General features: G+C 42.0%; 1 protein-coding gene across 7 annotated transcripts in view; it reads left to right on the top strand.

The window, feature by feature from the left end:
- Positions 1 to 23627, top strand: part of CENPO (centromere protein O) — a 29351-nt gene that overhangs the window by 2007 nt on the left and 3717 nt on the right. For 4 of the 7 annotated variants that reach the window (XM_032172399.2, XM_032172397.2, XM_058426448.1 and 1 more), the window contains exons 3-7: positions 4328 to 4497; positions 19334 to 19451; positions 20500 to 20759; positions 21650 to 21821; positions 22629 to 22800. In XM_032172399.2, the coding sequence (XP_032028290.1) occupies positions 4328 to 4497; positions 19334 to 19451; positions 20500 to 20759; positions 21650 to 21821; positions 22629 to 22765 (857 nt within the window). In that variant the 3' untranslated portion in view covers positions 22766 to 22800. The remainder of the gene's footprint in view (positions 1 to 4327; positions 4498 to 19333; positions 19452 to 20499; positions 20760 to 21649; positions 21822 to 22628; positions 22801 to 23627) is intronic. The other 3 variants (XM_058426451.1, XM_058426449.1, XM_058426450.1) reach the window with 1 other exon arrangement.

Here is a 23627-nt window from a genome sequence, read left to right on the forward strand (position 1 = left end):
AGAATTTTAGTTGCAACCAGATGATTTATTCAAATAGGCGGGGATTTTGCCCTTTTTTGGGACAAAGCTGACCGGATAGCATGAGATGCAATCATAACTTCCAAGGTAAAGCAGGCCCAGCAGATACACTCCCTCTTTTCTGTAGTAGCAACGCTAAACAACAACGCCACCCCCTTGGTATAGAGGGAATCAGGTCGGTAAAGAAGCTGGGCAGGTTTGAGAGCTTGAGAGGAGAGCTGTGTGGAAGTGCCTAGAGAAGGAGCAGCATGGTACTGTTTTGAACACCTACTTATCTCAGAAACTTTGGGAACATTGATGTCTCCTGTTTTAGTAATACAGAATTCCCATAAAGTAGAATTTGGTGAGGCATCTCCTCTACCACCCAAAATTAATCTATGTGTGTGTGCTTTTCAGATCACCTCCTGGTTGGACATTAAATAATTTTTGTAAGCTCCGTGAGGACAGGGACTTCATTTTGCCACCATAGTATGAACCGCTTCCAGCATGGTCCTTGGTCCATAGTAGATTCTCAATACATAGTTGTTGGATAAATAGAGATTTGTGAATAAAGCAGTTAATCACGTGCTAATTATTAGGACTAATTTATATTAGAATTTTGGTTTCTCACGATTATTATTGCAGTAATGTGGATTTTTCTGTGGACATGGGCCAAGTGAATATAATCTCCAAGAGTGTCATGCCTGGTTGTCCGTGTTTCGGTAAATATTTCTGGAGTGTTGGCCGGGCGTGGTGGCTCACACCTGTAATCCCAGCACTTTGGGAGGCCAAAGCAGGCGGATCACAAGGTCAGGAGTTCAAGGCCAGCCTGGCCAACATAGTGAAACCCCGTCTCTACTAAAAATACAAAAATTAGCCGTGCTTGGTGGTGCGTGCCTGTAGTCCCAGCTAATCGGGAGGCTGAAGCAGGAGAATTGGTTGAACCTGGGAGGTGTAGGTTGCAGTGAGCTGAGATCGCGCCAGTGCACTCCAACTTGGGCAACAGAGTGAAATTTCATCTCAAAAAAAAAAAAAACAAAAAAACCATTTCCGGAGTGTTTACCGTGTGTCAGACATTGTGCTAGGGTTAAGGGATCCATGGGTGAACTCAAATGCACACGGCCCCTGATTTTGGAACTTCAAGGTTCAGTGGGAAAGATAAGCAAATCAAATAATCACACTAATGAATATACAATTTAAACTATAGTGGCCAGGTGCGGTGGCTCACGCCTGTAATCCTAGCACTTTGGGAAGCCGAGGTGGGAGGATCGCTTGAGCTCAGGAGTTTGAGACCAGCCTGGGAAACATAGGGAGACCCCATCTCTTTTATTTAAAAAAATAAAAACAAAAAAACTATAGTATTGTCTGGGAAGGATCTTTGAGAGCTTATGAGCTGGCACCTGACCTTGTTCTGAAGGTGCTACAAAGGTTTCCCTGAGGAAATGCTGCTTGCATTGAGTGCTCACTAGCTAGAGTAGCTGCAGGTGAAAGTGGATAAGGGGCGGCTGTGGAAGAGCCTTTGGTGTGTGTGTTGGGGGTGGGAGGATCAGGTCAGTAAAGAAGCTGGGTGGGTTTGAGGGCCTGAGAGGAGGCCTGTGTGGAAGCGCCTAGAGAAGGAGCAGCATGATACTGATGAGGGGAGGAGAGATCTAGAGGCCAGTAGGCCTCGTAGGCAGTGTGAAGTCATCGAAAGACTTTAGCCAGCTGGATGACGCGATCCAGTTTAGATTTCAAAATATGCCTTCAGTGTATGGGCCACCTAGAAAACTTGTAATAGCCCAGAAATGGTGGTAGCTTGAACTACAATGGTGGCATTGCAGATGGGGAAAATGGAAATATTTTAGAGATACTAGGAATGTATATTCAATAGGATTTGGTAAAGGATTGGGACTGGGGCAGGGAGAAGGTGTAAGGAAGAAAGTACCTGGTTTACACAGCTATAGATGGATAATGGTTCCAGTTACTGAGGGGTTTGGAAGAGGAGATGATGAATTCAGTCTTGGACATGTTGATTGTCAGGTTGCTGTAAGTCTTCCAAGTAGATACACTGAGAAGGCAGGTGGATGTTCTGCTTTCTCAAGAAGCAGGAGAGAGGTATAAGCTAGAGATACGTATTTGTGAGGTGTTGATATGTATGGCCATTAAGGTTGTGGGTACTGATGAGATTTCTTCTGGAAAGAAGAGGTCTTAGGACTGAGCTCTGGAAAATTTCACCATTTAATGGTCAAGGAGGAGAGTAGGAGCCTTCAAAGCAGAAAGTGGGGTCAGAGAGGTAAAATGTAAGTGTCACAAAAATAAGTTGTCTCCTGTTCATCACTGTGTTCCCGGTGCCTGAAATAGTACTTGGCACAAAATAGATGCTTAATAAACATCTGTTGAACAAGGCAAACCAAGAGGCTGGTATGCTAGGATTCAAAGGAAAAGAGAGTTTCGTGAAGGTGGTCATCAGTGGGAGCATATAGTGCTGGGAGGTGAGATGAGGGAGCTTGAAAAATGTCCTTTGGGTTCAGCAACATGGACATCACTGTTGATCTTAGAGTGGTTTTGTAAAATATTGGGAACAGAAGTGAGTTTCAAGTGGGTCGAGGTATGAGTCACAGGCAAGGAAATGGAGAAAGTGAGTACAGGTTGAGCACTGAAAATCCAAAATCTGAAATACTCCAAAATCTGAAGCTTTTTGGGCACTGACATGATGGTCAAAGGAAATGCTTATTTCCAGTTTTGGATTTTCAGATATGGGATGTTCAGCCAGTAAGTGTAATGCAAATACTCCCAATTCCGAAATCTGAAACACCTCTAGTCCCAAAACTTTCGGTTACTCAACTTGCATGGACGACTCTTTTAAGTAGTTTTCCTGGAAAGGAAAGGGGAGAAAAGGGAGATAGTAGCAGAAGGGGATTTGTGGGCAAGAATAGGCCTGTGAGTGTATGAAATTGTGTGGGGGGTGTGTGTGTGTGTGTATATGAGTGTGTGTGTGTTTGAAGACAGTTGAGACTTGAGCGTGTGTGGAAGGGAAATGAACACAGCAGAGAAAAGGGTAACTGATCATCTAGGGTTTCTGAGAAAGCAAGAGGGGATAGGCCTCAATGAGTAAAACAGGATAATTCTGCATATAGTGCGTGTCTGTTTCTATTTGATCTCACACAATTTTTTTTTTTTGGGACAGAGTTTGTTGCCCAGGCTGAAGTGCAGTGGCATGATCTCGGCTCACTGCAGGCTCCACCTCCCGAGTTCACGCCATTCTCCTGCCTCAGCCTCCTGAGTAGCTGGGACTACAGGTGCCCGCCACCACGCCCAGCTAATTTTTTGTGTTTTTGGTAGAGATGGGGTTTCACCGTGTTAGCCAGGATGGTCTTAATGTCCTGACCTCGTGATCCACCTGCCTCGGCCTCCAAAAGTGCTGGGATTACAGGCGTGAGCCACACCGTACCCGGCCCGATTTCACATAATTTTTTTAATGGTTTTATTAGCCATAAAAACCATAAGAGGTTTCTAGTCTTAATTGGATGGGTGAATGAGGTAAGTTTTTGGATTCCATCCCAAGGCAAGGAAAGAAGATTAAGGTTTTCATATATGTTTATCCATATGAACCCTACAAAATAGATGCTGGGTGTACTTAAGAAGCTCGATTAAATAAAGTCTGGGGCTTCCTTTTTTTCTTTTTTTTTTTTTTGAGACAGTCTTGCTCTGTCCCCCAGGCTGGAGTGCAATGGCGCGATCTTGGCTCACTGCAACCTCTGCCTCCCGCATTCAAACAATTCTCCTGCCTCAGCCTCCCGATTAGCTGGGATTACAGGCACGTGCCACCACGCCCGGCTAATTTTTTGTATTTTTAGTAGAGATGGGGTTTTGCCATGTTGGCCAGGCTGGTCTCGAACTCCTGACCTCAGGTGATCCACCCACCTTGGCCCCCCAGAGTGCTGAGATTACAAGTGTGAGCCACCGCCCTCGGCTGTGAGAGGGCTTCTCTCCAGCCTGTGGTAAAGCTAGAGGATCATCGTTTACACACTAGAGATGTGGATTTGCGATAAACTGCAGACCTAGATAATAAGACACTGCTGCCTGATCAGCATGTGATAATTCATATCCTCTCTCTGGCTGTCTTTGAGGAGGATCCGGTTTTACTTCACTCTCCAACCTAGGAGGTTGATGATCTTTGATTTCAATTGTTAGCGCCGCTGGTTTTATAAATTGACAGATATCTAACAATTCAGCTGGCCACAAAGTTCTGGTAAAAGAAAAGAGTCACCTGTTCTTCCCTGAGATGCTTCCTGTTGCCACAGTGAGAAATCCTCAGCTTCTCGTAAAATTCTCCTTTTACTCTCCTTAGGTGTTTTAGCTCACTTGGAAAGGCTAGAGACCCAAGTGAGCAGATCCGGTAAACAGTCTGAAGAGCTTCAGAGCGTTCAGGCCCAGGAAGGTGCTCTTGGAACCAAGATTCATAAACTAAGGCGTCTGCGAGATGAGCTGAGGGCTGCGGTGCGGCACCGGCGAGCCAGTGTGAGTAGAAGGGTGGTATCAGCAGTTCCTTTAGAATATAATGAACAAACGTGATTTGGGAATTGGTGAATTGGCCATTTTTTATAATGTGTTTTACTTGCGATCTTACTGGATTGATTGCAGTCCTTGATCCCTCAAATGATCAGACCTGTAGAGTTTGGCCAGGCACGGTGGCTCATGCCTGTAATCCTAGCACTTTGAAAGGCGAGGCAGGCCTATCGCCTGTGGTCAGGCGTTTGAGACCAGCCTGGCCAACATGGCGAAACCCCATCTCTCCTAGAAATACAAAAATTAGCTGGGCATGGAGGCTGGCGCCTGTAATCCCAGCTACTCAGGAGGCTGAGGCACGAATTGCACCTGGGAGGCGGAGGTTGCAGTGATCTGAGATCGAGCCACTGCACTCCAGCCTGGGAAACAGAGCGAGACTCCGTCTCAAAAAAACAAAAATCCGGTACAGTTACAGTGAATATCACCTAACAATTTTTTTTACTTTTTAATTTTAATTTTTTTATTATACTTTAAGTTTTAGGGTACATGTGCACAACGTGTAGGTTTGTTACATGTGTATACATGTGCCATGTTGATGTGCTGCACCCATTAACTCTTCATTTAACATTAGGTATATCTCCTAATGCTATCCCTCCCCCCTCCCCCCACCCCACAACAGGCCCGGGTATGTGATGTTCCCCTTCCTGTGTCCATGTGTTCTCATTGTTCAGTTCCCACCTATGAGTGAGAACATGTGGTGTTTGGTTTTTTCTCCTTGCAATAGTTTGCTGAGAATGATGGTTTCCAGCTTCATCCATGTCCCTACAAAGGACTTGAACTCATCCTTTTTTATGGCCGCATAGTATTCCATGGTGTATATGTGCCACATTTTCTTAATCCAGTCTATCATTGTTGGACATTTGGGTTGCTTCTAAGTCTTTGCTATTGTGCATAGTGCCTCAATAAACATACATGTGCATGTGTCTTTATAGCAGCATGTTTTATAATCCTTCGGGGATATACCCAGTAATGGGATATCTGGGGTCAAATGATATTTCTAGTTCTAGATCCCTGAGGAATCGCCACACTGACTTCCACAATGGTTGAACTAGTTTACAGTCCCACCAACAGTGTAAAAGTGTTCCTATTTCCCCACATCCTCTCCAGCACGTGTTGTTTCCTGACTTTTTAATGATTGCCATTCTAACTGGTATGAGATGGTATCTCATTGTGGCTTTGATTTGCATTTCTCTGATGGCCAGTGATGATGAGCATTTTTTCATGTGCCTTTTGGCTGTATAAATGTCTTCTTTTGAGAAGTGTCTGTTCATATCCTTTACCCACTTTTTGATGGGGTTGGTTTTTTTTCTTGTAAATTTGTTTGAGTTCATTGTAGATTCTGGATATTAGTTAGCCCTTTGTCAGATGAGTAGATTGCAAAAATTTTCTCCCATTCTGTAGGCTGCCTGTTCACTCTGATGGTAGTTTCTTTTGCTGTGTAGAAGCTCTTTAGTTTAATGAGATCCCATTTGTCAATTTTGGCTTTTGTTGCCATTGCTTTTGGTGTTTTAGACATGAAGTCCTTGCCCATGCCTGTGTCCTGAATGGTATTGCCTAGGTTTTCTTCTAGGATTTTTATGGTTTTTAGGTCTAACATTTAAGTCTTTAATCGATCTTGAATTAATTTTTGTATAAGGTGTAAGGAAGGGATCCAGTTTCAGCTTTCTACATATGGCTAGCCAGTTTTCCCAGCACCATTTATTAAACAGGGAATCCTTTCCCCATTTCTTGTTTTTGTCAGGTTTGTCAAAGATCAGATAGTTGTAGATATGCGGCATTATTTCTGAGAGTCTGTATCTCTGTTTTGGTACCAGTACCATGCTGTTCTGGTTACTATAGCCTTGTAGTATAGTTTGAAGTCAGGTAGCATGATACCTCCAGCTTTGTTCTTTTGGCTTAGGAGTGACTTGGCGATGCGGGCTCTTTTTTGGTTCCATATGAACTTTAAAGTAGTTTTTTCCAATTCTGTGAAGAAAGTCATTGGTAGCTTGATGGGGATGGCATTGAATCTATAAATTACCTTGGGCAGTATGGCCATTTTCACTATATTGATTCTTCCTACCCATGAGCATGGAATGTTCTTCCATTTGTTTGTATCCTCTTTTATTTCATTGAGCAGTGATTTGTAGTTCTCCTTGAAGAGGTCCTTCACATCCCTTGTAAGTTGGATTCCTAGGTATTTTATTCTCTTTGAAGCAATTGTGAATGGGAGTTCACTCATGATTTGGCTCTCTGTTTGTCTGTTATTGGTGTATAAGAATGCTTGTGATTTTTGCACATTGATTTTATATCCTGAGACTTTGCTGAAGTTGCCTATCAGCTTAAGGAGATTTTGGGCTGAGACGATGGGGTTTTCTAGATATACAATCATGTCATCTGCAAACAGGGACAACTTGACTTCCTCTTTTCCTAATTGAATACCCTTTATTTCCTTCTCCTGCCTAATTGCCCTGACCAGAACTTCCAACACTATGTTGAATAGGAGTGGTGAGAGAGGGCATCGTTGTCTTGTGCCAATTTTCAAAGGGAATGCTTCCAGTTTTTGTCCATTCAGTATGATATTGGCTCTGGGTTTGTCATAGATAGCTCTTATTATTTTGAGATACGTCCCATCAATACCTAATTTATTGAGAGTTTTTAGCATGAAGGTTGTTAAATTTTATCAAAGGCCTTTTCTGCATCTATTGAGATAAACGTGGTTTTTGTCTTTGGTTCTGTTTATATGCTGGATTACGTTTATTGATTTTCATATGTTGAACCAGCCTTGCATCCCAGGGATGAAGCCCACTTGATCATGGTGGATAAGCTTTTTGATGTGCTGCTGGATTCGGTTTGCCAGTATTTTATTGAGGATTTTGGCATTGATGTTCATCAGGGATATTGGTCTAAAATTCTCTTTTTTTGTTGTGTCTCTGCCAGGCTTTGGTATCAGGATGATGCTGGCCTCATAAAAAGAGTTAGGGAGGATTCCCTCTTTTTCTATTGATTGGAATAGTTTCAGAAGGAATGGTACCAGCTTCTCTTTGTATACACCTCTGGTAGAATTCGGCTGTGAATCTATCTAGTCCTGGACTTTTTTTGGTTGGTAGGCTATTAATTATTGCCTTAATTTCAGAGCCTGTTATTGAATTCAGAGATTCAACTTCTTCCTGGTTTAGTCTTGGGAGGGTGTATGTGTTGAGGAGTTTATCCATTTCTTCTAGATTTTCTAGTTTATTTGCGTAGAGGTGTTTATAGTATTCTCTGATGGTAGTTTGTATTTCTGTGGGATCAGTGGTGATACCCCTTTATCATTTTTTATTGCATCTATTTGATTCTTCTCTCTTTTCTTCTTTATTAGTCTTGTTAGCGGTCTATCAATTTTGTTGATCTTTTCAAAAAACCAGCTCCTGGATTCATTGATTTTTTTGAAGGGTTTTTTGTGTCTCTATTTCCTTCAGTTCTGCTCTGATCTTAGTTATTTCTTGCCTTCTGCTAGCTTTTGAATGTGTTTGCTCTTGCTTCTCTAGTTCTTTTAATTGTGATGTTAGGGTGTCAATTTTAGATCTTTCCTGCTTTCTCTTGTAGGCATTTAGTGCTATAAATTTCCGTCTACACACTGCTTTGAATGTGTCCCAGAGATTCTGGTATGTTGTGTCTTTGTTCTCGTTGGTTTCAAAGAACATCTTTATTTCTGCCTTCGTTTCATTATGTACCCAGTAGTCATTCAGGAGCAGGTTGTTCAGTTTCCATGTAGTTGAGCAGTTTTGAGTGAGTTTCTTAATCCTGAGTTCTAGTTTGATTGCACTGTGGTCTGAGAGACAGTTTGTTATCATTTCTGTTATTTTACATTTGCTGAGGAGTGCTTTACTTCCAACCATGTGGTCAATTTTGGAATAGGTGTAGTGCTGAAAAGAATGTATATTCTGTTGATTTGGGGTGGAGAGTTCTGTAGATGTCTATTAGGTCCGCTTTGTGCAGAGCTGAGTTCAGTTCCTGGATATCCTTGTTAACTTTCTGTCTCGTTGATCTGTCTAATGCTGACAGTGGGGTGTTAAAATCTCCCATTATTATTGTGTGGGAGTCTAAGTCTCTTTGTAGGTCACTCAGGACTTGCTTTATGAATCTGGGTGCTCCTGTATTGGGTGCATATATATTTAGGATAGTTAGCTCTTCTTGTTGAATTGATCCCTTTACCATTATGTAATGGCCTTCTTTGTCTCTTTTGATCTTTGTTGGTTGAAAATCTGTTTTATCAGAGACTAGGATTGCAACTCCTGCCTTTTTTTGTTTTCCATTTGCTTGGTAGATCTTCCTCCATCCTTTTATTTTGAGCCTATGTGTGTCTCTGCACATGAGATGGGTTTCCTGAATACAGCACACAGATGGGTCTTGACTCTTTATCCAATTTGCCAGTCTGTGTCTTTTAATTGGAGCATTTAGCCCATTTACATTTAAGGTTAATATTGTTATGTGTGAATTTGATCCCGTCATTATGATGTTAGCTGGTTATTTTGCTCGTTAGTTGATACAGTTTCTTCCTAGCCTCGATGGTCTTTACAATTTGGCATGTTTTTGCAGTGGCTGGTACTGGTTGTTCCTTTCCATGTTTAGTGCTTCCTTCAGGAGCTCTTTTAGGGCAGGCCTGATGGTGACAAAATCTCTCAGCATTTGCTTGTCTGTAAAGGATTTTATTTCTCCTTCACTTATGAAGCTTAGTTTGGCTGGATATGAAATTCTGGGTTGAAAATTCTTCTCTTTAAGAATGTTGAATATTGGCCCCCACTGTCTTCTGGCTTGTAGAGTTTCTGCCAAGAGATCAGCTGTTAGTCTGATGGGCTTCCTTTTGTGGGTAACCCGACCTTTCTCTCTGGCTGCCCTTAACATTTTTTCCTTCATTTCAACTTTGGTGAATCTGACAATTATGTGTCTTGGAGTTGCTCTTCTCGAGGAGTATCTTTGTGGCGTTCTCTGTGGTTCCTGAATGTGAATAATGGCCTGCCTTGCTAGATTGGGGAAGTTCTCCTGGATAATGTCCTGCAGAGTGTTTTCCAACTTGGTTCCGTTCTCCCTGTCACTTTCAGGTACACCAATCAGACGTAGATTTGGTCTTTTCACATAGTCCCATGTTTCTTGGAGGCTTTGTTCATTTCTTTTTATTCTTTTTTCTCTAAACTTCTCTTCTCGCTTCATTTCATTCATTTCATCTTCCATCACTGATACCCTTTCTTCCAGTTGATCGAATCGGCTACTGAGGCTTGTGCATTCGTCACGTAGTTCTCGTGCCATGGTTTTCAGCTCCATCAGGTCCTTTAAGGACTTCTTGCATTGGTTATTCTAGTTAGCCATTCGTCTAATTTTTTTTCAAGGTTTTTAACTTCTTTGCCATGGGTTCGAACTTCCTCCTTTAGCTCAGAGTAGTTTGATCATCTGAAGCCTTCTTGTCTCAACTCGTCAAAGTCGTTCTCCATCCAGCTTTGTTCCATTGCTGGTGAGGAGCTGCATTCCTTTGGAGGAGGAGAGGCACTCTGATTTTTAGAGTTTCCAGTTTTTCTGCTCTGTTTTTTCCCCATCTTTGTGGTTTTATCTACCTTTGGTCTTTGATGATGGTGACGTAAAGATAGGGTTTTGGTGTGGATGTCCTTTCTGTTTGTTAGTTTTCTTTCTAACAGTCAGGACCCTCAGCTGCAGGTCTGTTGGATTTTGCTGGAGGTCCACTCCAGACCCTGTTTGCCTGGGTATCAGCAGCGGAGGCTGTAGAATAGCAGATATTGGTGAACAGCAAATGTTTCTGCCTGATTGTTCCTCTGGAAGTTTTGTCTCAGAGGAGTACCCGGCTATGTGAGGTGTCAGTCTGCCCCTATTGGTGGGTGCCTCCCAGTTAGGCTACTCGGGGGTCAGGGACCCATTTGAGGAGGCAGTCTGTCCGTTCTCAGATCTCCAGCTGCGTGCTGGGAGAACCACTACTCTCTTCAAAGCTGTCAGACGAGGACATTGAAGTCTGCAGAGTTTTCTGCTGCCTTTTGTTTGCCTATGCCCTGCCCCCAGAGGTGGAGTCTACAGAGGCAGGCAGGCAGGCAGGCCTCCTTGAGCTGCGGTGGGCTCCACCCAGTTCGAGCTTCCCAGTGGCTTTGTTTACCTACTCAAGCCTTAGCAATGGCGGGCACCCCTCCCCCAGCCTCGCTGCCGCCTTGCAGTTTGATCTCAGCCTGTTGTGCTAGCAATCAGCGAGGCTCCGTGGGCTTAGGACCCTCCAAGCCAGGCGTGGGATATAATCTCCTGGTGTGCCGTTTGCTAAGACCGTTGGAAAAGGGCAGTATTAGGGTGGGGGTGACCCGATTTTCCAGGTACCATCTGTCACCCCTTTCTTTGACTAGGAAAGAGAATTCCCTGCCCCCTTGTGCTTCCCGGGTGAGGCGATGCCTTGCCTTGCTTTGGCTCACACTCGGTGTGCCGCACCCACTGTCCTGCACCCATATTCCGACACTCTCCAGTGAGATGAACCCGGTACCTCAGTTGGAAATGCAGAAATCACCCGTCTTCTGCGTTGCTCACGCCGGGAGCTGTAGACTGGGGCTGTTCCTATTCGGCTTTCTTGGCTCCACCTCCTCACCTAACATTTGTCAGGCACTACTGGTAAGCCAGGCAAGTTCTTCCTGACAGGTTCTTAACCTGCCCTAATAAACACCTAAGTTTGTTACCTCAGTCGTATACATGTTTGGTATATGCCTGGTAGAATTGCTGGGTCATAGGATATGCATATTAGGTTTAGTAAATACTGCCAGTTTTTGAAAGTGATTGTACTAGTTTTACATTCCCAGCAATAGTTGTATAAGATTTCCATTGTTTTGCATTTTTACCAATACTTGAAGTGGCCTGCCTTGAGTTGTTGATACTTTTGTCATTTTTGACATCTGTCACCCAGACTCAACCTCCTAGGGAGCTTGACCCTTCCCTTTTTTCAGTTTTCTCTCTAGCCTAGGTTCAGTCAGCAAGACCTATCAGATTTTTCTTTTATATTGCCTTTGTCCTTCCTCCATTGCCACAGCTCAAATATTAGCCATATATGGAGTAAATATCAGGTGATTTGGATACCAGGATTATGACAGTAGTCTGCCAGTTGGTGCATCTTCTAGTATTTCTGCTTTTCCAATAAATCCTGCACAGCCAAGAAAATGCTTCATGAAGCACCGCACCATTGCTCTGCTCAAAAGCCGTCAACAACCCTTCATTGCCCATGAGATATCAACCTTCCATCCCCCTCTTCCTTTTCCACCTATACCTCTCTTCCTTCCTCCCTTCTTCCCTTCTTTTTTTTTAATTAAAGTGTAATATATATGAAGTGCACTATGACAGAGATTAAAGTATAGAGCATTACCAATACCCCAGAAGCCTCCAGTTTGCCTCTTCCTAGTCATTTCTCTTAAGGTACCCACCATTCTGATTTCTGTCACCATACATAGGTTTTACCTGATTTTGAACTTTATATAAATGTTAAAAAGTACAAACTCCTATGTCTGGCTTCTCTTGCTGAATGTTCTGACTGTGAGATTCACCTACACTCTGCTTATAGTGCTCATTTTTTTAATTGCTATATAGCAATTCTGTTTTATGAGTATACTACATTTATTTACCCATTCTACTGTGATGACATTTGGGTTATTGGGGTTATTTCACTTTGGGACAATTGTGAATGTTGCCGCTGTTAACATTTTGTGTGTTTCTGTCCTTTGGTATAAAAATATACACTTATATATTGGGTATATGCCTAATAGAATTGTTGGTTCATAGGATATACACATGTTAGGTTTAGTAAATTCTGGCAGTTTTTGAAAGTGATTATACCAGTTTTACATTCCCAGCAATAGTGTTAAAGATTTCCATTGTCTTGCATTTTTACCAATACTTGCTATTGTCAGTTTTAAAAATTTGTCATTCTGGTGGGAGTGTAATAATATCTCATTTTGGATTGAATTTGCATTTGCTTCATAACCAGTGATGGTGAATCCCTGTATTGAACATTTGAAAATCTTCTGTTGCGAAGTGTGCTTTATTCAAGGCTTTTGTGAAATTTTTATTAGGTTGTCCATCTATTAAGTTGTAGAAATATTTACATATTTTGAATGAGTTATTTGTTGGGTATCTGTATTAGAGTCTTCCTTAGACTGTGGCTTGTCTTTTCACTCTCTAATGGTGTCTTGTGATGAAAATCTTTGTTTTAATGAAGTTTGATTTAGGAATTAAACTTTATTCTTAGTGCCCTTGTTTCTTGTGGTTTTTTTTTTTTTTTTTTTTTTTTGGAGACAGAGTCTCACTCAGTCGCCCAGGCTGGAGTGCAATGGCGTGGTCTCGGCTCACTGCAAGCTCCGCCTCCCGGGTTCACGCCATTCTCCTGCCTCAGCCTCCCACGTAGCAGGGACTACAGGCGCCTACCACCACACCTGGCTGATTTTTTTGTACTTTTTTTTTTTAGTAGACACCGGGTTTCACCGTGTTAGCCAGGATGGTCTCGATCTCCTGACCTTGTGATCCGCCTGCCTCGGCCTCCCAAAGTGCTGGGATTACAGGCGTGAGCCACCCCGCCTGGCCGTTTCTTATTTAATAAATCTTTGTCTAACTTAAGATCATGCTGATCTTTTCCAGGTATTTTCTGGGTTTTTTTATTTTTATTTTTTTGATTTTGAGACAGAGTCTCATTTTGTTGCCCAGGCTGGAGTGCAGTGGCACGATCCGGCACCCTCCACCTCCTGGGTTCAAGAGATTCTTCTGCCTCAGCTTCCCGAGTAGCTGGGATTATGGGCATGCGCCCAGCTAATTTTTATATTTTTAGTAGAGACGGGGTTTCACCATGTTGGCCAGGCTAGTCTCGAACTCCTGACCTCAGGTTATCCACCCGCCTCAGCCTCCCAAAGTGCTGGGATTACAGGCGTGAGCTGCCTCGCCTGGCCAGGAAATAAAAGAGCCACACGGCTCTTTTATTTATAGTTTGTGAAGAGTTTTAATCATGATATTATGATATTAAATTTTCTCAGATATTTTTACTACATATATTAAGGGAATCATATGTTTTCTCCCTTATTTTATTAATTTGTGATATATATTGTTTGCTGTTTAAATGATAATTGCCCTCACATTCTCATAGTAAACCTAATTTGGTTTGATGTATCATCTTTTTAATATAATGCTAAATCTGACTTGCTGATATTAGTTATTAGAACTTTTGCATCTAAATTCATAGAGAGATTGCCCTATGATTTTTTTGTAGTAACTTTGTCAGGTTTTGGCATCAAGTTTTATGTTGCTCTCAGAAAGCAGGTTGAGAGACATTTTCCTTTTTTTTTTTTCTATTCTTTGAAAGACTTTATATAAAATTGATGTTATTTTTTCTTACATTTTGATAAGGAATTCCCTGGTGAAGCTCTTTGGGCCTTCTCTGTGCGAAGGTTTTAATTTCCGATCCAATTTCTTTGATTAGCATAAGCTGTTCAGATTTCCTGTTTCTTCTTGGGTCACTTTTGGTATGTTGCGTTTTGCAGTTTGTTCATTTTATGTAAACTCTCACATTTAAAGTTTGAAATTTTTAAAAAAACAGCCTAGTGTCTTGTGAGTAGGATGGATCAGTGATGTTGTCTCATTTTTAATTCTGATATTCGTCATTTGTGCTTGCTGTCACTCCATTTCCGTCTCCTCGATCAGTCTTCGTGTGTTTTATCACTTTTGTCCCTTTTTTCAAAGAACCAACTTTCGGCTTTGCTGATTTTCTCTCGTTCATTTATTTTGTATTTTCATTGATTTCTGCTCATTATTATTTCCTTCCATTACTCTGAATTTTAGTTGTTCCTTTAGCTTCTTGAGATGAATACTTTATTGATATCTTTTAGTCTTCTTTTCTCTTAAATACATTTAAAGTTAAAAATTTTCCCTCTAACCACAGGTTTAAATGTGTCCCACAAGTTTTTCTTTTTCTTTTTTTTTATTGTATTTTTTCTTTTGTTTTTGTTTTTGTTTTTTGTATTTTTTTCCTTTTATACCCCACAAGTTTTGATATATTTTCATTATCATTTCAATTCAATATTATTAATTTCCATTGTGTTATCTTCTTTGGCCCATGAATTTGTTTTATAAGTGTACAATTAATTTCCAAAAATTTGGGTATTTGGTTTTTTAAGTTACTAATTTATAGCTTAATTCCATATGGTCAGAGAATATGACTCAGCATGTGGTCAGTTTTTGTAAATATTCCATGTGCATTAAATGTGGACTTTGCATTTATTGGCTTTTCTATATATATCAAATAGGCCTAGTGTGTTCATCATGTTGTTTAAATATCTTAGATCCTTAGCTGGGTGTGGTGGCACATGCCTGTAATCCCAGCTACTTGGGAGGCTGAGGCAGGAGAATCACTTGAACCTGGGAGGCGGAGGTTGCAGTGAGCCAAGATCATGTCACACTCCAGCCTGGGCAACAGAGTGAAACCCTGTCTCAAAAAAAAAAAACTTACATTCTTATTGATTTACTTGTCTACTTGTTTTATTACTGAAATAGATTTTTTAAAATCTCCCACTGTGATTGTAGATGAGTTTTTCCCCTTTTATTCTGTGTTTCTGTATATATTGGGTAGAAACAAATTTAAGATTACTGTATCTTCCTGATTTAGTTGGCTTTTTATTATTATGAAATATTCCTTTTAATTTTTAATTAAACTTCTTGCCTTAAAATCTGTTTTGATATTGGCCGGGTGCGGTGGCTCATGCCTGTAATCCCAGCCCTTTGTGAGACTAGGGTGAGAGGATCTCTTGAGCCTAGGAGTTTGAGATCAGCCTGGGCAACATAGTGAGAGCCCCCCATCTTTAAAACAAAATTAAAAATAAAAAAAAAATTTACTTTGATGAATCCTAGTACAATAGTAACTTTTGGTTAACGTTTGTTGTTTTTGGGTTCCTGGGTTTCACTTTTTTTTTTGAGATGGAGTTTTGCTCTTGTCACCCTTGCTGGAGTGCAGTGGTGCCATCTCGGCTCGCTGGAACCTCTGCCTCCCGGGTTCAAGCGATTCTCCTGCCTCAGCCTCCCAAGTAACTGGGACTAGAGGTGCTCGCCATCACGCTCAGCTAATTTTTGTATTTTTAGTAGAGATGGGGTTTCACCACGTTGGCCAGGCTGGTCTCGAACTCCTGACCTCAGGTGATCTGCCCGCCTTGGCCTCCCAAAGTGCTGAGATTACAGGTGTGAGCCACCATGCCTGGCCTGCAGGGTAAATTTTTTCTGTCTTTCTGCTTCCAATCTTTAAGTGACCTTACGTTTAAGGTATTCTTCTTGTAAGTAGCATATAGTTAGATATTTTTAATCCCTCTTGACAATTGTTGTCTATTATTATTGTTTATTATTGCTATTTTTTTGAGACAGAGTCTCATTCTGTCACCCAGGCTGGAGTGCAGTGGCGAGATCTCAGCTCACTGCAGTTTCTGCCTCCTGGCTTCAAGCGATTCTCATGCCTCAGCCTCCCAAGTAGGTGGGACTACAGACGTGCACCACCACGCTTGGCTAATTTTTGTATTTTTAGTAGAGACAGGGGTTTCACCATGTTGGCCAGGCTGGTCTTGAACTCCTGGCCTCAAGTGATCTGCCGGTCCTGGCCTGCCAATGTGCTGGGATTATAGGTGTGAGCCACTATGCCTGGCCAATGTTTATCTTTTAATTGGAGTATTTAGTCCATGAACTTTTTTTTTTTTTTTTTTTTTGAGACGGAGCCTCGCTCTGTCACCCAGGCTGGAGTGCAGCGGCACTATCTCAGCTCACTGCAACCTCTGCCTCCCAGTTCAAGCGATTCTCCTGCCTCAGCCTCCTGAGTAGCTGGGATTACAGGTGCCCGCCACCACACCCAACTAATTTTTTGTTTTTTGTTTTTTTGAGACGGAGTCTTGCTCTGTCGCCCAGGCTGGAGTGTAGTGGTGCGGTCTCGGCTCATTGCAAGCTCCGCCTCCTGGGTTCATGCCATTCTCCTGCCTCAGCCTCCTCAGCTGGGACTACAGGCACCCACCACCACGCCTGGCTAATTTTTTGTATTTTTAGTAGAGATGGGGTTTTACCATGTTAGCCAAGATGGTCTCGATCTCCTGACCTCGTGATCCACCTGCCTTGGCCTCCCAAAATGCTGGGATTACAGGCGTGAGCCATCGCGCCTGGCCAATTTTTTGTATTTTTAGTAGAGACGGGGTTGTTGGCCAGTCTGGTCTCGAACTCCTGACCTCATGATCCGCCCGCTTTGGCCTCCCAAAGTGCTGGAATTACAGGCATGAGCCACCACGCCTGGCAAGTCCATGAACTTTTAATGTGATTACTGATCTATTTGGATCTCAATCTACCATAGTATTTTATTGTCTTATTTGTCACGTATAGTCAACATTCCTTTAGCGTTAGACACGTATTTACCCTTTTCAGTGCTCTTCCATTTCCACATTTTCTTCAGTGCCACACATGCAATTATTTTCTTTCAGTTAAGTAGCTCCTTTTGGTACTTCTTTTGGTATTGCTGGCAGTAAAATCTCTATATTTGTTTGTCTGAAGACATCTTTATTTCACTATGTTTTTTATTTTTTAAGAGTATATTTGTTGAGTATATAATTAGATATTAGAATTTATTTTCTTTCAAACTTTGTACATTCTGTTGTCTTCTAGGGCCATAGTATCTTGTCAGGTGTGAAGTGCTGGCCTTATTGGTCAGGTGTTAATCTTATGTTTGTGAATATAATATGTCTTTCTCTTCGGGCTTAAGATTCTCTTTGTCTTTGGTTTTTAGCAATTTTAGATCAGTGTGGCTAAGCATGATTTTTTTTATCCTGCTTGGTGCTTGTAAAGCTTCTTTAATTGATGTTTTTCATCTGTTTTACAACATTGGCCAATATCTCTTTAAATAGTGCATCTTCTCATTTTTTCTCTATTTCTGGGGCTCCCGTGTATGGGTGTTTTGTGTTTTTTTGTTTTTTTTTTTTTCTGTGACCTATGTCTTACTAATTTTCTAATCTTATTTTTTTCTTTGTACTTTAATCTGGATATGAAAATATGCCTATTTTCCACTCCACCTAAGATCTTATTTGTCTAGTTGGCTTTTAAATCTATTAAAATTCTAATTTGAGTTACTGTATTTTTTTTGGTTCTAAGATTTCCATCTGGTTCTTTTCTTTGTAGATTCCAGCTCTTTGGTCTGAGTTTCCATCTTTTAGCCTATTTTAATGGCCATGCCCCATCATTCAAATAGCTGAATCCCCTGGCATCATTCTGTTGTCTTCTTTTCCCTCTTGGCTTTCAGTCATCTGTTTCTCTTTCCTGGTATGCCTGTAGTTTTTTTTGTTGTTGTTAATTCAATGATGAGTATTGTGTATGGAAAAATATATGGAGGCCAGGCACAGTGGCTCACGCCTGTATTCCCAGCATTTTGGGAGGCCAAGGCGGGTGGATCATCTAAGGTCAGGAGTTTGAGACCAGCCTGGCCTATATGGTGAAACCCCGTCTCTACTGAAAATACAAAAATTAGCCAGGTGTGGTGGCACACACCTGTAATCCTGTAATCCCAGCTACTCAGGAGGCTGAGGTGGGAGAATCGCTTGAACCCGGGAGGCAGAGATTGCAGTGAGCCGAGATCGTGCCATTGCACTCCAGCCTGGGTAACAAGAGCAAAACTCTGTCTGGAAAAAAGAAAGAAGAAAAGAAAAATATATGGGTTCTGAGTATGTTATCTTCTTCCAGAGGAAATTTTAGTCTTTTTCTGGCAAGTAGATAGTGTATGGGCACATCACCTTTATTCAGTTGAGATGGTCTATTTCCGGTTTCCCTTATTCCTAGGGCGTAGCTTTTTTTAGGACCTTCAACTGAAAGTTTGGGAGTGTGTTGGAGATGGGTCTGTTAAGGCTCCTCTTCCCTGGCAGGCCCTGAAATCCACATTTTGTTCTAGCAAAATCTCTGCTTGGCTTTTTCCCCTTTAGCAGCTTCTTTCCGTTTAGTTTCAGAGTCCCTAGTCACACCTGTGCAGTTTAGGAATTAGCAAATGCCAGGAGGGCAGATTGCAAGCAGAACGTTGAGTTCCCTTTTCTGTGGGATCTTGGCCCGTAGAAAGTCTGCTTTGATACCATTAATGTCCAGTGTTTGTTCCGGATGAGACTGCTGCAGAGTCTAGTTTACGCCTTTCTATGTGGCCCAGTGTGCCTTCATGTGAATAAGGAAATGCTCTGAGGCCAGAGGCTGCAGGGAAGCCAGCTGACTTCAGAGCATTTGTCAGTACTCTCCAGTCCTGGCTATTTGGATCCTTCTGTTTTGCCTTCAAACCATTTGCTCTCTTCGCTTATTTCTTTTTGGTATTTTATCCAGCTTGCAAAGTTGTTCTCAGAGGGCGGGTCAGCCTGGTACCTTCTGCTGGGCCATAGCTAGCAGTGTAAGCCTTGGAGCTCTGAAACCCCACACTGTCCAAGCCCAACTTACCCAGCCTGCCTCTTCACAGCCACCTGTTTTGTCCACCCTGTGCTTAGCCTAGACTTTCCACACAACCTTTTCTTGCTACTCTCTTAGTCCTCTCCATTCCCATCAAAATTCAAATTGTTCTTCAGACCTGTACAATCTCCACTTCTGATTCCTGGCATTGTGACCCATGAGATTCTTCCTCTGCAGTGAATTCATGGCAATAACTGACTGGCCACTGTAGCATTTCTTGATGTATTATATCGTGTGCCCTGCATTTAGCTTTCATCCAGTTGGGTGAGGGTGGGGACATTGTGGTGTACCCCTTTGTACCTAGATTGATTTGCTGCATATCTTGCAGGTGAAAGCATGTATTGCCAATGTAGAACCCAACCAAACAGTGGAGATCAATGAGCAAGAAGCATTGGAAGAGAAACTGGAAAATGTGAAAGCCATTCTGCAGGCGTATCATCTTACAGGTTTTGTTTGTTTTTTTTTAACCTAATTTAGTCTGGGTCTGCCTCTAGTGAGTAAGTTTGCTAGATGTGTTATCAGTCCTGGACTTATTTCATAATTTATTATGAAATTTGTAAGTATTTTACACCCTTTGCCCTCATCACACACACACACATGTGCGCACACACACACACACACACACACACACACACACACAGCTGACGTGCTATTTGTAGGCCTATCTTCACCTACAAGATTGACTGGCCCCTTTGTACAGCAGCTGAGTTGGTGGCTGGCTTATTCCATTCATTTTAACAGTTCGTCATGTGCCAGACCCTGTACTAGAACTGCCTTTACTGCTGGCTTGTTTTATGCTACTAATGAAATAGTTTGAACTTTTCAAGTCTCAACATAAATAGGGATTTATTCTCCCATCTATGCCACAAGATAATTGTGGGAAGAACTGGGGACTATGACAAATTATTTCACACTCAGAAAAAAAGAATAGCTATAAATTAAATTTTTGGCCTTGCTCACGCCTGTAATTCCATCACTTTGGGAGGCTGAGGCAGGATTACTTGAGTCCAGGAGTTCGAGACCAGCCTGGGCAACATAGCAAGACCTCATTTCTACTAAAAATTTAAAAATGAGCCAGGTGAGGTGGCATGCACTTGTGGTTCCAGCTATTCGGGAGGCTGAGATGGGAGGATCGCTTAAGCCCAGGAAGTTGAGGTTGCAGTGAGCTGAGATCGTGCCACTGTACTCCAGCCTTGGTGACAGAGTGAAACCCTATCTCAAAAAAAAAAGAAAAAAAAGAAAAAAATTTCTCAATAGTTTGACATTTAGACATTTAGGATGTTTTTTCATTTTTACCATTCTTCCATGGTTTTAACAACTCAGTCTCAAAGTGAGCCGGAGCCAAGGGGAAGAATGAGCCTATGATACTCATTGAACAAACATTTGTGCACAAAGTGTACATATTCTAGGCACTGTGGAAGCTACTGGAGGCACAGATGAATAAGACATCACCTTGGCCTGTTGTCTTTTGAGGTATCTTCTTGTTTGTCTCAGGCCTCAGTGGTAAACTGACCAGCCGAGGAGTTTGTGTCTGCATCAGTACTGCTTTTGAGGGGAACCTACTGGATTCCTATTTTGTGGACCTTGTCATACAGAAACCACTTCGGATACATCACCATTCAGTCCCAGTCTTCATTCCTCTGGAAGAGATAGCTGCAAAATATTTACAGACCAACATCCAGCACTTCCTGTTCAGTCTCTGCGAGTACCTGAATGCTTACTCTGGGAGGAAGTACCAGGCCGACCGGCTTCAGGTATCTCTCTGGGATGTTATATGCCTCATCTGTGGGCCCAAGATCAACTTAAAAGGGGAAAAGGGGGATGTTTTTTGCATTTTCAGTGTTTCCTGAGTTAGAAGTTTGACCGTTCCCTTTCCTATGCTTGTTTCTTACTTATATAAAAGCACTATCCCACCCTCTTTTCTTTTGAAACTCTGGATGTCGTTGAAGCTTGGGTACTGGTTAAAGGATTATGCACCCCTGAATGGTGGTCTTCAAGCTTTTATCGTAAGATTGTACAGAGTGCAGTTGCTATACTTTTGATCCATCAAGGATTTATGGCGTGCCTACTACGTACCATACCGAGTGCCTTGCTGAACCTTGGTATAGATCTCATTAGAGAAGAAGTGTTTCTGCAGTGCCACAGAAGAATGCTGTCCATCTTCCCCTAAACTCTAGCCTACCTTTTTGGGTTGCAGTTGAGCTAAGGTTGGGTGAAAAAAGTAGATAGGAAATTAATGCAAATAGGCTGTAAGTGCCTCCTACAAGCTTAGCATTTCCCCCCTGTGGATTTGGAGTAACTCTGAAGCTCTCAGTTGTAGGTTTAACTTAAATTGAAATGTGGATGCAGTCATGAAGCATCTTAGCCGTGTAACGTCAGTGAAGTTTTTTGCAGAAACAGTCTCTTGTGAAGCTGTACCCCTGGCCATTTAGGCCTGTAGGCCTTTCCAGGCTGCCACTGACTCTTAGTTATCTTACACATCTTTTTCATTAGTCCTCTTTTCAGACCTTTTTCTATCCCTCATTTATTTCTCTGAAATGTAATTGATGGGCCTCTTTTTGGTTGACATAATTGAAGGGTCAGTAAACACCACCGTTGGAACTGCAGTCATCCTCTACTTCGTTTTGTTCCTCACCCCTCTTAGAGTGACTTTGCAGCCCTCCTGACGGGGCCCTTGCAGAGAAACCCACTGTGTAACTTGCTGTCATTTACTTACAAACTGGATCCAGGGGGTCAGTCCTTCCCGTTCTGTGCTAGATTGCTGTATAAGGACCTCACAGCAACTCTTCCCACTGACGTCACCGTGACACGTCAAGGTAAGAAGGGTGCCTCAGTGCAGAAATTCTCGTATCCCAGTTTACTTGAGTGAAACAGGGAAAATAGGTAGAATCTATGAAGTAGACCTCTTGAGACACTTTCTCTGTTTATATACTATACATTACTCAGACCAGTAAGATAGAACATTCTTGTTTCTACCAATCTTTTCCTTCCTCTTTGTAAATGGTAAACATGATTGTCCCCATTTTCCCTCCTCCTTTGCCCACCCACCTCTGCCAGTGTTCTTGCAGCCTATGATTTGTTTTCACTGGGGCCCTGCTTTAGGAAAGACACCTAATGATAAGGCTGAGTCATGGGTCAGTTATGGTGGATGGAGCCAGAAGACTCATTTCACCGTGAAGACAAATGGACATGACACGTCAGCACACACTTACTCCTCCCTATGGAGCAGTCTCTAAATGGAAATTTTTCCAGACTGGCTGAGAGAGAGATTTTTTGGTGAACCTGTTTCACTTAAATGTGACATGGGCAATAATGAAAAATTGGGTGAAATGTTTTTAGGAGGCAGAAATTTTGAAGCTGCCCCAGATTTCACACCATTGGTCTTTGATTTCTCTGGGCGGTCAGATTCAAGTCCCCAGTCTCCAGATTGCATTGGTCCAATAAGGGGCAGCCTTAGTCCAGACCAAAAAAAAAAAAAAAGCTGTATGGGTCCACTGGGTCCAGAATATCAGTGATCCAGGTTCCGATTCCCCCAACTGCACTGAATGAGATTGACTATCAGGGATTCAGGTTCCAGTTCCCCCGGCTGCACTGAATGAAATTGATGGAATCTTCCTTTCTAGGAGTGGAAGCATTATCCACTTCATGGGAGGGGCAACGAGCATCTCATGAAACTCTGTTCCGTACGAAGCCCTTGCATCAAGTGTTTGCCTCATTTGCAAGAAAAGGAGAAAAGTTGGATATGAGTCTGGTCTCCTAATAGATTGTTTTCACTGCACTGGGAGCACATCAGAGGTAAGTAACCAGTACTGAAGACAGTACCAGGTGAGTGGGGCCCACCCTTCTGATGAAAACAGACACCTGCCTTTTCATCTGGATGGAAGAGCAGGTTTGAGTATAGACCCTGGCATTTTTAAACAATTCCCATGATTGCCTGGTCACTTCTTAAAATGCTCAAGATGTTTTTTAAAGGTATTAGTTGATCATACATTTTAGTTGAAAATCATTTGTGGGGCAATAAAAGCCATTTTTTGAAAAAGGTGTATCACTCAAGAAGTACTTATGGAAAAATATCAAATTATTGAGGGCATTAAGTTCTGGGAAAGACCAGGCAATTAAGTTGTCACAGTAACTGCTACTAATTTAATGCCAGGAATAGAGACGCCAAAAATCCTAAAATTTTCAGAAAGGGCTCTCACAGAAATGTGGCACTCCACTCAAACTGCAATAGCTTGATTCTGTTGAGAAACACTGATCTAAATAAATGGAAAAATAACCCACATTCACTAATGAAGATAATAAGACCCAATTTTTTTTTAAAAAGAAAGTATTTCTAGCTTTTATGGAAGCTTTAAGTAATTTTTCCTCATTTTCCTGTTTGAAACTTTTGAAAAGGAAGTTCTTCAGTGTTTGGTTAGGCGCAGTGTATTCTAGGCCACTGCTTTATAAATATGGTGTGAGAAAGCAGTAGGATAAAATAATCAGGGTTCAATGTGTCTCATATTTTGTTTCCGAAAACAAACAGTTTAGTAGAGCTCTGAATGTACTAAGAAGTCCCCTCTGAAAAAGCACAGTTAGAAATCTGCCCATAAACTCAGGGGGACTCAGGTGCCCCCCCAGGT

This window comes from Hylobates moloch, unplaced genomic scaffold (genome assembly GCF_009828535.3).
Source record: "Hylobates moloch isolate HMO894 unplaced genomic scaffold, HMol_V3 SCAFFOLD_13, whole genome shotgun sequence".
Lineage (NCBI taxonomy): Eukaryota > Metazoa > Chordata > Mammalia > Primates > Hylobatidae > Hylobates > Hylobates moloch.